The 13,396-nt window shown below is 42.1% G+C and overlaps 1 protein-coding gene across 4 annotated transcripts in view; it reads right to left on the bottom strand.

The window, feature by feature from the left end:
- The window catches only part of robo3 (roundabout, axon guidance receptor, homolog 3 (Drosophila)), a 76,540-nt gene that overhangs the window by 14,376 nt on the left and 48,768 nt on the right, over positions 1-13,396 (bottom strand). For all 4 annotated transcript variants that reach the window (XM_041953102.1, XM_041953103.1, XM_041953104.1 and 1 more), the window contains 4 exons: positions 10,696-10,867; positions 7,936-8,141; positions 1,184-1,265; positions 9-177 (listed from right to left, as the gene is read on the bottom strand). In XM_041953102.1, coding sequence (XP_041809036.1) covers positions 9-177; positions 1,184-1,265; positions 7,936-8,141; positions 10,696-10,867 — 629 coding nt within the window. The remainder of the gene's footprint in view (positions 1-8; positions 178-1,183; positions 1,266-7,935; positions 8,142-10,695; positions 10,868-13,396) is intronic.

The raw sequence follows: 13,396 nt of genomic DNA, 5'->3' as shown, positions 1-13,396 counted from the left end.
GAACTTACCTGAAGGCCTCGATGATGTAGGAAGTGACAGCGGCTCCTCCCTCGTGGGCGTTGGGTTGCCAGGTCAGCGAGACGCTGTTCTTGGACACGTCCGTGACGATGGGTTTGTGCGGCGGACCTGGTAACTGGAAGGGTTCTGTGGCTTGAGCTACTGAAGGGTCTGCACTCTCTGGATGGTGAGCAGAAGAAGAAACAAAGATGGATGCAGAGAGGAGGACAGACAGACAGGAGGGAGGTGAAAGACAAATTAAAGCAGGGAGAGGATGAGGGTGCACTTTTGATTAAACTGCAACATCCGCCTTCAGCATTACCGCTTCATTATGTCCTCTGTGTAATCTCACTAATGTTGACTGAACATTTGCATCACCGTCACTACAGGCTGAGTTCCTCACTTCTAACAGACTTCACAATGTTGCTGTTCATGACATTTATTCGATCTTAACTAACCATTTTGACGCTAATAGTCAAATAACAAACTAAAGTGTCATCAGAGCAGCTTGTTAAATCGCTACTCCTTCATTTAATGCCACTAATGAAACCTCTACAGCTTCAAATATTTTATGTACTGAAGTCTGATGAGTGGAGAAAATAAAAGGGCATAGCCTCACAAAGCACCATCATTCAGTTGATAGTATGCTTTGAGCCGCAGCGGCGGCTGACGATAGCTCGCCTTTACAACCCGCATGAGGGCATGTTTTAACCTTTATTTATCCCCAGAGGAGTGCCTGCCCTTTCTATACATCATGCTTCACATTCATGGACTTAAAAGCATTTATATCTGCAGTTAGCCCAGTAACAGCCTCAGGACCAGCAGGGGTTAAGAGTTTTAATTAGACTTAGCTTCTTGTTTCATTTGAGTAATTAAATGGTCACAAGAAACAGTATCTTGTTCGTTCGACTTTTTACAGGAAAATCCCACATTAAGAATTACTTCCCAGTGTGTGCATTTTCTTATCTGCATTCACGCTTTAATCAATTTAGTAAAAGTGTTACACAGCTACTTTTCCACAGTTACCCAAATTAATAATAGTGCAGAAATAAAAGACTGTTTTTAGACACTTCCACTTTCAGCTGGATGAAAAGGGCTTTTTAATCATATACCTCCGTGTTGTTATAGGTTGCCACTTCATTGAGCTGTCATTTGCATGTACTTAAATCACGCAGAGTCAATTTACCTTTGACTGTGAGCACTCCACTCCAACTCGTCTCTCCACTGGAACTGGAAGCCAGGCAGGTGTAAACCCCAGAGTCCGTTTCCTGGCAACAGTAAAACGTGTATCATTAGTTTAGTGTGTGTGTGTGTGAGAGTGAGACTGTGATACTATGTTAATGTACCCATTACCAGTGATTGAGACTAAATGTCATATCTCTCAAACCAGAATGTTTGTACTCAGAATACTGAGCAGAGGGAAGTTGGCATGGATGAAAAGCTGGCAGACCAGAGAGCTGTTATTCACACAAAGCCGACCAAGTGACTCTTTCCACTTTCACATCAAAGTAAGACTGGCTTTTTAGTATCAGTGTAAAGCAGCTTGCAGCTCCCATTGGTGCCAATATGTTTCAAAAGTGCATCTGCAATTCTGTCAAAGGCCGTCACCTTTTGTCTGTCTGTCTTTTTAGCATTGTTACAGAATCGTGACCATGTCATGGCCGAAACCTCTCACTACTGGCGTCATGTAAGTATCGAAGATTAAAACTAAGTACATACTGCTGACAATACCACAATAGCTTTAGCGATTCATGGACATAAGTAATAACATAAAGATGAACATTTTATTCCAGGTGAACTTTGGAGGCACATGGGACCTTGTGGTAATGTGAAAGGATTTAACTTGCATGATTTGGAGGTGAAGTAACATCATGAATTGTGATATATCATCGCCTTATATATCAGTAAAAAATTAAAATTTTATTAAATTCAGATCTTGAAGTAACATACAGCATTCAGCCAATTGGGTGTGTTTATCTAAACGCACTCATTTATTGTTAATTGCATAGGAAGATCTGCATTCTCATTAAGCACACTTTAACGTAACATCTGACATTTTGTCAGTTGTAGTTATTTCATTTCTTTTCATAAATGATATATTCTCAGCCGACCTATTTGAAGTCAAAGCTAAAGTCAAGCTGGTGGCTTTTATGTTCCTCGTCTGATTGCTACACGGCAGAGGAGGAGAGTTAAAGGAAGGATCAAAGGACAGAATTTTAATGACCAGCTAGAGGTCTAGAAATTTCTGAGGAGCCAGTCTTTATGCTCAACAGCTACTTAGCATTCGAGACAGCCTATGAGCAGACGTAATTAAGAGGTGTGTGATAAATATGCTTGTGTGTGTGTGTGTGTGTGTGTGTGCATGTGAATGTTGGCTATTAAATTTTTGGGGAGGCAAGCCAAAAGCTAGACGGGCTGTGAAATTGCTTACAACAGAGGGAGATGTTGGGGGTCTCTACACTGGGGAATCTCTCAATGTCACACTGAGGTAGTAACAACTGGCCTTTGAACATGTTTCTGTTGCTGTAGCTCCATTGCTCCAGGTCTTCCTTTTGTCTTTCTTTGTTTCTTTCCCTGTTTCTGTCGTTTTTTTTTCTCTGTTTCATTTTCAGTTTCAACAGAGCGTTCAGAAACACAGCAGCACTGTGCGAAAAAAAATGTAGCCTCCCATTCACCTTAACGGATGCTGACGAAGACGGCCTGAACAAAACGGCTGAGCCTGGCTCAGCTTTTGCTGCTACGCAATGCAATATCATTAAGGTGCTTCATTAGCCAATGAAGTAAGAGCAAATGCTCCCTCCTGGTAGATTACATGTTAAGTGAATGCCACATTTCTATTGTTAGATAAAGATACTTAAAATGACTTCATGATAAGCCCTAAAAACTCATCCGTTACTCCTAATGAACTTCGTGACTTGTGTTCCATTGTCTAACCGTTATCCGAGACAACACACCACCACCAAACCCCCCTTTTTTCCAATGAAGGGCTGTTTTCAGTCTGACACCAACTAACACACCAAGAAACGTAGCAACTCATGAGCAAAAGGTGGGGAAAGACATCAAATTTGAAAAAAAGCAGATTTAAAAATATTCCAAAATAGACTTGAAATGTTTTATAAAGAGGGAAACAGATTTATCCTGTCTGACCTCAAAGACACATACAATGTGACATACAATGTACATACATACTTTTGACTGTACAGGGCTTACTTTAAAGCCCTGAACTTTTGACCACTGGTGGTGTTGCAGAGCAATGTTCTGACAGATGTACCCACATATTGTTGACAAGCTCTCACACAACAATACAGGTTTTAAAAGTTCTGCAAATGTTTGACGAGGTGTGAAGTGCATTCAGCAGTTTGCTAAGGTCTTAAGGACGCACAGTGTTTTGGTGAGAAATTAGTCTGAACAAACCATGTTTGTTTGCAGTATGAGCTCCTTAGTGTCAGATACCTTGGCTCAATTACAGTAGACTGTGAGGGCAAATACTGTTGGTATTCTAATGGTAACTGCACCTGTGAGGGCTGCAGGCTCTCTCAATAGTCCTCTTGTTGCACGGTGTGTGTGTGTGTGTGTGTGTGCATGTGTGTGGTTGTACAGGTGTGTGTGGGAGTGTTATGAGGAATTTTAATTAGCTTTTCATCCGTTTTGCTGCAAGATATTTCAGTCTTCTGTAGTTTGTCAATTTACATGCAGACCCAATCCACAGCAAACACAATCAGCCTTCCCTTATTCACTTATACTGCAAACACAGCCCACATTATTCCCATTGAAAACCTTATACATTATGCAGAGGATGTGCAAGGCAGAGCCTATCATGACTAATGCCTCGCTGAGCGGCGTGCACGTCCTCGGCCATTCTCCTCTGCTGCATCTGGGCCGACTCATCAGTAACGCTGACAGAGGAATTACTCAAGCCTAAGTGGCTTGTCAGAGCATCCTGCAGGACACTGGACAGGTGATTCTCCATCCTATACAACATCCCTCGCTGCTCCTCCTCTCTTTCTATAGGCCCTGACCTTGAGTTGACCTGTGGGCCGGCTGATGGTGCGTCTGTCTGAGGGGGTATAAAGCCAGTCCCCAGATGGTGGCGTTTGATCGGTGGATGGGGAATCAGGACGGAGGGCGGGTGGGGTAAACAGCCGAGACACCTGACCATTAATCAAGGCCGGCAGCTTTGGGTGCGGAGCGAAACAGATTGCTTAAAAATGGATGAGGCGGGAGGAAAAGAAGAGAGCTGGAGGGAGGGAGGCAGGCAGGAGAGAGGCGCTCCAAATTTAAAGAGGGAACCAGAGAATATTTATTTATTCATAGTAGTTTGATTACATCTTTGACATTTGGGATATTTCTCCGCCGCACTTGCCACGGATCATCTGCCAGTCAAGCAGAGTGATGTGAACTTTGGTGTCTTTTTCCTTTTCTTTGTCCACCACCTGCTAACGACCCCGTTAGCACGCATATCAGCCATCTGCACGAAAGTGCACAGAAGGTTGATCATGATGTCAGAACCTTTTTTGGGAAAGTGCAGACGTGAAATGTGATTAGCGACAATGACACGTGTATGCTTGCATTTAAAGTCAACACGTGAACTTGATTTCCTGCTTTAACCTGATCACCCTCAGTAATCTGGTCTCTTTTGTCCACCAGGCCTTCTCACAGCCCTAAAGCTTTGTTTGAGTTCCTCCATTTCCAAACTGTCCCTCTCTCTTTCTTTTTTACCTCGCCATACTCACACACACCCCCTACCCTGCATCCACATCAACTGTTTAGCAGAATGGCAGCACAACCCTCTCTTTAACTGCCCCTCCAGCACCACACACACACACACACTTCCCGTCTGTCCAGGACGTCTTGGCACCAGTGTGAGACATCCATAGTGTGTGTGTCTGGCAGAGATCCCAGGGTAATGGCATCTCCTCATTGCCAGTGTATGAGGAACAAACAGACCATCTGTCCCCCTCCAGGGGCCCAGATGAAATCGACTTATTTATACTGATTATTTCAGGGTTAAATGTGTTTTATGAATGCTGATTTCATTTTTTTCTATCGCTCAAAAGGAAGATTGCGCTCAGTGTTTTGTGTTTAATGTGTTTCCCACTCCCTTTTGGATTTAATTCATAGCAGAGTCCACACAAAGGGACGTTTAGAAATGTTCAGATTGATAAATGTGACAGATTTTAAATGTCACATCTTAAAAATAAAAGGCTTTTCCTTATGGCTATTTGGGAAAATTATTTCAACTTATTCAACATTAGTCATTTTGCCATTCTGGGCAGAAGTCACACTGAGATACTGACTCTACTGACCATTTCTGTCACAGTCGGGAATGAGGAGCCTTGTTCAGCTCAAGGTGTTTGAAAACTTTGAGGACCACAGTGGGGCTGAGAGGCTGAGAGGACTGGTTATAATGTGACAGAGAGGCTGAGAGGACTGGTTATAATGTGACAGAGAGGCTGAGAGGACTGGTTATAATGTGACAGAGGCTGAGAGGACTGGTTATAATGTGACAGAGGCTGAGAGGACTGGTTATAATGTGACAGAGAGACTGAGAGGACTGGTTATAATGTGACAGAGAGACTGAGAGGACTGGTTATAATGTGACAGAGAGGCTGAGAGGACTGGTTATAATGTGACAGAGAGGCTGAGAGGACTGGTTATAATGTGACAGAGGCTGAGAGGACTGGTTATAATGTGACAGAGGCTGAGAGGACTGGTTATAATGTGACAGAGGCTGAGAGGACTGGTTATAATGTGACAGAGGCTGAGAGGACTGGTTATAATGTGACAGAGAGACTGAGAGGACTGGTTATAATGTGACAGAGAGACTGAGAGGACTGGTTATAATGTGACAGAGACTGAGAGGACTGGTTATAATGTGACAGAGAGGCTGAGAGGACTGGTTATAATGTGACAGAGGCTGAGAGGACTGGTTATAATGTGACAGAGAGACTGAGAGGACTGGTTATAATGTGACAGAGAGACTGAGAGGACTGGTTATAATGTGACAGAGAGACTGAGAGGACTGGTTATAATGTGACAGAGAGGCTGAGAGGACTGGTTATAATATGAAGTGAGACTGGCCAAGGAAATATGTTGAACCAAGAGAAGACTGTTGTGGACTTCGCGGTGCACAAGGCTCAGAGACTGATGTTCAGAGAGGTGAGTAGCCTCCAACAACTACTGCCTTGCCCAGCACCGCAGAGTGAACAATCTGTGCAGCTGTCTTTGTTTATACGTGGCTACAGCCACAGTGGAGTTTTTATTGTTTTTACATCTCTGTGTTGCCTGCTTTATTCTGCTGTTAGAGCGGTACTTTAAGCACCTGGCACAGTGTCCATAGCTCTTTTATCTATTTGTTGCACTGTATATTTAGAATTGATAATCAGTAGTATGAGCAGACAAATGGAATCATTGCTGGTTTTGGACTTTAGGATTTGGTGTTGTGATACTTCTATTAGTCTTGGGTTGAGATCTAATGCAATTGTATCCTAAAGGTATTCTTAGTATAACAGTAGCATCACGTATCAGAGACCCCCACCACTCCACCATCACCAACAATTTCAAAAATGCAACACAGTAAAATTTAGATCAGAACATTTCTTTAAAGTAACAATTTTTACTTTACAAGGTATAATACTGTAGTATTCTTTTCACCTCTGTTTATATGTCAACATGCTAAACTAAGTTGTTAAACACAGTATACATTACACCTGCTTGACATCTGCATGTTAGCATGTGAGAATTTAGCTCAAAGCACCACTGTCTTTGTCCTTTGTCCCCTTTCTTACCAACCTTTCAGCTTAGGAAGTAAATGGAGATAAAAAATATTGCAATACGGCTACAGTGTTTCTGTGCAATCGTGGGCCTTGATTCTTTGTTTTAGTGATGGACTCGAGCTCCCAATCTCTGACATCACTGCCAAGCCAGAAACTGAAGTGTACAGAACATATCAATGAAACAAATGATCTTTACAAGTCATTTTGTGATCTCATCTCTGAAATCCAAAGCCATAAATACCCTTTGTTGTTATGTTTTTTGGAAAACAATAAAATCAAATACACCATCATCACTGAGGGCATGTCTGTTCACTGTGTACAATCTTATCAAAAGGAGCCAAAGTCTACAGAGAACTTGTGTTAAAATGAGTTCCAAAGCGTAAGCACTTCTCAGCTGTCAAGTCACTCCCTTTAATTCCCACATGACTTGAATGCAGCATGAAATACACTCCGTCTCCTCTTTCTCCTTCTATGCTCTTCTCTCACTCAGCCTCCTGCTCCTGCATTTCTCTCTCTCATTCATCCAGTCCTCACTCTCAGTGATGTATTGAGGATTTAATTACAAGTCTCAGCGATCGTTAATCATTGAGAACCCACAATCAATTAATGCGTGAGCCTCCTCCAGTCTCGCATAGGCTGCGGTGACCTCAGGTGCTGCTTCATACCCAGGAGAGAATTCTGGGCTGAAATGATTTCATTAGCATGGAGTAAGACGGTGCTAACGACTGCTAATGGCCTTGCAAACTCATTATCATGGTGATCACGCCTCACAGATGCGGTTTTGCTACATTCCCCACCTCTCCTCTTCTCATAAATACTCGACATTTGAGTCAACTCTAAAAACGTCCTCTGTTTACGTGCTTCATACTTTCCCTGTAATTAAACCTGATGTTTTATCACGTGGAATATGTTTATCTTGCTTGAACTGCATCCTGTTTGATGTGCAAATAGTTATACGTATAGATCACGAAGGCATTTTAATGAGTTTGATGGAGGGTGTGGTGCAATGGAGAAGTAGTTATTAACAATGAAGGAAACTATACTGAAGGTCATCACAGAGAAGCTGTGAGTTTAAAAGACAAATTGACAGGTGTAAATTAAAAGTGTTTCATTAGTCATAATTAAGGAATGAACTGCCTCTGCAGTTTATTTGTTTAAATACCTGGAGGTTGGTGATTTGGAAGGTGCCGTTTTCCATCAAGCTAATTCGACCATCATTTCCCAGGATCCTCTGGCCGTCTTTTTCCCATTGGATACTGGGGATGGGGTTGCCCATGATGTGGCAGTGTAACTGAGTGGTAGAACCGGGAGCTAAAGTGTGATTTCCTGGTCCCTGGCGGATGATGGGCGGGACGCGGTCCGAAGGTGCTATAGGAAGAGAAAATGAATTCACGTTACTTTTTGAACGTACACCCTGTCGATTAAATCCACTCTCGCTATCCATCAGAGTCAACAAAAAGCTACAGGCTTTAAACACTGTGTTTGTTCAGAAGCAGCATTTTATCCAGCCATCGCCGGCTAAATGCAAATATCACACCTTACTTTCTGCTTCAAATCCATTACACATTCAACTATTAGACTGTTCTATGCTTGGTGTGTTGTGGGGAGGTTTCAGTCATTCTCACTTTGTAATCACTGTCCTGGAAGCCTTTCTTACAGAGACACACACAAGTGAGAGTGTGTGTTTGCTCTTTGGGTTACACAGCCTGTCCTGCAATGCGAAATGCAAAATGTCCCTGTAAGAGAACATCCACTCCCAGAGGCTCTCCAGTCTCCCTCTCTCTCTGGTCCTGGCCCAGTTCAACATGCAAATCGATGACATAGATTTTTCTTCAGCAGGAATATGTTGATATAATTACCGTCCGTCAGAATGATGGACCACTTGACAGGATATTGAGGAGCACCTCAGTGGATGCAGTAAGTGATATTTATTATACCTAAAAGCGTGTTTTCGACAAACAGTATACCTGCGAATAATCATGGATTACTTGGAATAAAGTCTTGGTGGATAATCGAGAGACTTCATGACAATCATGAGCAGAAAATCTGTAGTCCTGATTATTCAAATTACCTGATTATTAAGCATCTAAATATAAAACAGCTACAGTCTCTGCAAGACAAATCTATTAGTTCTGAAATGGGATTGCAGTCAATGTTTTAGCCAGGATACAACACGACACACGTTTTAGTACCAGACAAATAGATGCTGACAGGTCTAAAGTAACGAGGGTGAATTTGCATGACGCTTTGATGTGAAAGTTAACTGTGAGCTAATTTAATTATCGTTTTTCTCTCTTTTTTTTCTCTTTTATTATCTTGAGAAAATGTCAAAATAAACAGATGTTGCTGCTGCACCACTGGACTTCAAATTAGAGGAAAAGCTTTTACACACATATGCATACAGCTCGTGCCTGTAAAGCACAGGAATATTCACTGAATGTTGGAAAGAGTAAACCTGCTTTCATGTGACCCTCGTGTGCCCGCAGCCTTCCTGACATCTCATAGCCACACACTGTCATCACTAAGAAACTCATGGACATATATGGCTGCACTCACATGTCTCCACGTCTGTAAGTTCAATCTAAAATGTAAACATTAGGGTTTGAGTGTTGGCAACTAGGAGAGTTATGCTTAGTTTAGTCAAGTCCAAAAATTCCTGCACTTTCAGAGCCGGCTGTGAAAAAAAGATGAAGACCGTAGCTGAAACTCCCCGGTTTTCGTTTTTGCCGTGCCATGGCATCTGGTGCTCACAAAGCCAGCGAAAACAGAACATTTCACTCAACGTGCTGTTTGACAAGTTCCTTGACATGGAGCATGCCCTCATTAGTATTCAGCGCTGTAGAAAGCTAACTGAAGCTAAGTGAAAATGTGAAAAGTCAACACAGGAGTTAGTGTAGTTATAGCTGAGCAAAAGTCTTGTTTACTCCCTGAATGGGAGGGATGCAGGGAGGAAGCATATGTTGCAGCAGGGTTATTTGCATAGAACTATCACCAGTTGTCCCTTTTGATTACATCTGATAAGGACTCCTGCTGTTTGCTCATTTGGAGGAAGAATATTTTAATTTGAGACGGATTTGAGCGGTTTTCTAAGTCATAACGAGGGGGAGGGGGAGGGGAGGGAGTTTAAATCAGCAGATTGTGAGAAATCATGTATTTAAATATGAAGCTGAAAATGTCCAGTTTAAAGATTAGCAAAGAAGTTTAGATAAGCAAAGTTTTTTTTTTCTATATCTACATGAACTACTTAAAACACATGCAAAGTGTGTTTTCATGAATTTTTGTCTCTGTGTTGTTTTGACTTCATTGAGTTAACAGGGGAATTTTACCTTTGGCTTAATGAGTGGCAAAGCCTGATCATATTTTTCAACCAATTAAAGTCTGAACAGAAATGTTTCTCTCACACTAATGCTAAAAATATCCATATCAACACATCATTAAGTTCAGGGCTGAAAACCAATGAAAATAATCTGCCAAACAGACGTCAGGCAATACACTAAAGTGCAGTCTACAATGATGATTTCAAGCATTTTGTGATAGAATATGTCACTAAATCATGTGACGGGAGGGTCATTATGCCTTTGATCAACAGACAAAGGAAGATTTATGGTGTCATTGCTGTCTTGGCCAGTGAGGAACGTCTCCTGGTTAAATGAAGTTCTACATTTGGACCAAACTCTGAATTCAGCAAAAGCAAATGTACAACAGATGTGAGAATTTTAAGAGTGGAAGCACAAGCCAAGAAACAGCAATGCTGGGTATGAACCACAAACAGAGAGGAAAGAATAAACCGTCAAGAAGGTCTTTACTCTCCATAAACACTGAAGCTAACAATCATCTAATCTTCAATGTGGTTGCTGTTATTGCTCTTTCAGTCACATCTGACTGCCCGCCCACACCCTGCTTTGTGTGTGCGTCCTCTCACCGCTTTCCACCTCCAGCAGGGCTTTAGTCAGGATGCTGCCGGCCACACTGATGGCCTGGCAGATGTAATAGCCGGAGTCTTCAACTTGGGCGTCGGCGATGGTCAGCTCGCCGCTCAGCGACACGGAGAAACGACCCGACTGTGACGGCTCCTGGATGGGGAACAGCAGGATCTGAAGAGGACAAACATCACGTAGATTAGTCTTTTTATTTAGCTTCTTCATAATTATATACTGATCCTACGTCTCAGTATACACTGAATAATTTTGTAAATGGTATTATTTGAGGTACAGTATTCGTCATTCATTTGTGTTAAATGTGTAAACATTTTGTTGTGCTTTTACTCAATGGGCTGATACTGAATGAACGTGTCTTGAAACCCTCAAGCTACAACACAAAGGAAGTTATGCCAATGCCAGACATAAGCTGTTCCACTTCCCGCTTTATTAAGCAGTTACACAAATATATGAATGTGGCTGTTCGAAGGGTAACGCTTGTGTTGACGTGTTCATTTAGATATTCATTTATATATAATATAAACTTTGGGTCACTGAGAAGTAAAGTTGCAAAGATAGTTTTGTCAATAGCACTATTTGAATGCAGTGTAGAGCAGTGGTTGACCACGGACAGACAGATGAACTACTGCCTGTAATTCAAATAACAGACCTCAGCTTAACTTAAAAACTGCTAAAAAAATCAAGAGAGGATGAACACATGCGAACAGTGGTTTCCCATTTAAAAACAAGCACTTGCTTGCTGCAAAATATCTATACTGCACAACACTGCAACAAATGATTGTAGCTAAAAACTAATGATCAGTGTTGGTTCATAGTGTGTGCTCAGCATTAAAAAATCAAGATAACAAATGGTGCCTGTGACCAGTCTCTTTCACTCCGTCTGTGCCACGCAGGGCCTCGGCTGCTTTTAGCCAGTGAGTCAGACAATAGGGTTTCAGGGCTTTGCTCAAGGGCACTTCAACAAGGCACACTGATGTTACTCTAAACCTGAAACCTTCTCCAGCCACAGAGCTGAACACCTGGAGACAGCCTGTTGGATGCCACTGGGACGTCACCGTTAGTAACTATTACCAGTCATATATATCCCTTTTACATGCTAACCATTTATCTGTATCCTAAAAGCAATTCACACCCCCCAGCCTTGTACAAATATTCTATTGGCTTTTCCCTCTAATGCTGTGCACTGTTAGCAAATGTTTCCACAACGTATATCCCTGATCTTTTTCATTTGTCAGAATGAAATAACTGTATGTTCCCTGGGTATTTCACTGAACGGCAGCCATTATTCGCAACATGCTACCCACATCCTTCCCCCTTCCTACATGTTTTCTCCTCTTTATCTCTGTCCTCCACTCTTGTTCTCCCTCTCCCACGCACATTCTCCAGGCCTCCTCCAATCTCACTCTTCCCCCTCTAATCTGTACCTGGGAGTCATGCTAGAGGCTCCCACGCACTCCCATCAGGCCTTTCAGCGCATTCCAAGTGGGTGCATTGCTTATCATATGCTCGCCTTTCTCACATCATACTTATGCATGCACAAACCCACGTGCACAGACACTTTTGAAGACACACAGGTCTGTGCAGAATCACACTTTGGTGGATAGTGCCCTGTTTAGATGATGGGGAAATGAGGTGTGTATGAATGTGTGTGTGTGTGTGTGTGTGTGTGTGTGTGTGTGTGTGTGTGTGTGTGTGAGTTGCCCTGGCACTGAACTACAGCACACAGTGGTAAAACCAAAGGATGACAGTAAAGAACAGGGCAGTGGGAGGAGATGCAGTCTCTCTGTAAAGCACAGTATGACATGAGTCACATGTAAAGAAAAGACATCTTAAATTAGCATAGCAACAGCAGGAGAAGTTTCTTTTAGGGCTCTTCCTTTATTTTGATAAAATGGGAATATGTAAAAAGGGGTAAATTTGTCCAGAACTGTATGCCACATCCATACTGTCCATTGCATCACATTGTAGCAGAAGCTGAGCTGGGTTTCCACTTTTCGCTGGATGGCCATGCCTTTTGTTGTTTTTCCTGGAGAACTTCTTCATGCTGTGCTGCTGATGTTGACCTGAACGCAGCAGCACTGAGATGTGCTTGTTTACTTCAAACTACAGTGAGCAGGAAACACAACACCCTCTGGATCGATCATCTCAAACTTTCAAGATGGATCTGAACTTGTTCTGAACTGCATTTTTATACAACGCTCCCTGGGCTCAGAATCATTTACGAGGCAAACTTCAACTTCTTTGAACAGTTTTCACACCAGGCACTGAAACCCCACATTCAGAGCATGTGTCACGAAGGATGGAAGTGCACTACATCATCAAGTTCCCTCCTTCACGCCTCTAATTATGTTCTATGCTATGTGTTAAAGCAGTATAAAAAGAATGTGACTCTGTGTTAACCACTCTATGCTAACATTTTGGCAAGGTCTCTTTTGTGGAATAATGTATCTCAAGAGAATGATGAATAAAATAAACAAACAAGTAGATAAATTAGCATTTTAGTTTTTTGTGACAATCATTAAAAAGTTGTACAATATATTCAGATATATACAGTACATATACATTCTGTGATGTGGACCATTTGTAAACCAAATTCACCATAGCTTTACTATTCTAACTTCTATTTATGTGATAGTCCAGAAACTTCTGTCACCAGTGGGAGCTCTGTTAACCACCAGCTCTCCC

This window comes from Chelmon rostratus, chromosome 14 (assembly GCF_017976325.1).
Source record: "Chelmon rostratus isolate fCheRos1 chromosome 14, fCheRos1.pri, whole genome shotgun sequence".
NCBI lineage: Eukaryota > Metazoa > Chordata > Actinopteri > Chaetodontiformes > Chaetodontidae > Chelmon > Chelmon rostratus.
Note: the sequence above shows the minus strand (reverse complement) of the source record. Positions and strands in the feature narration are given on the sequence as shown.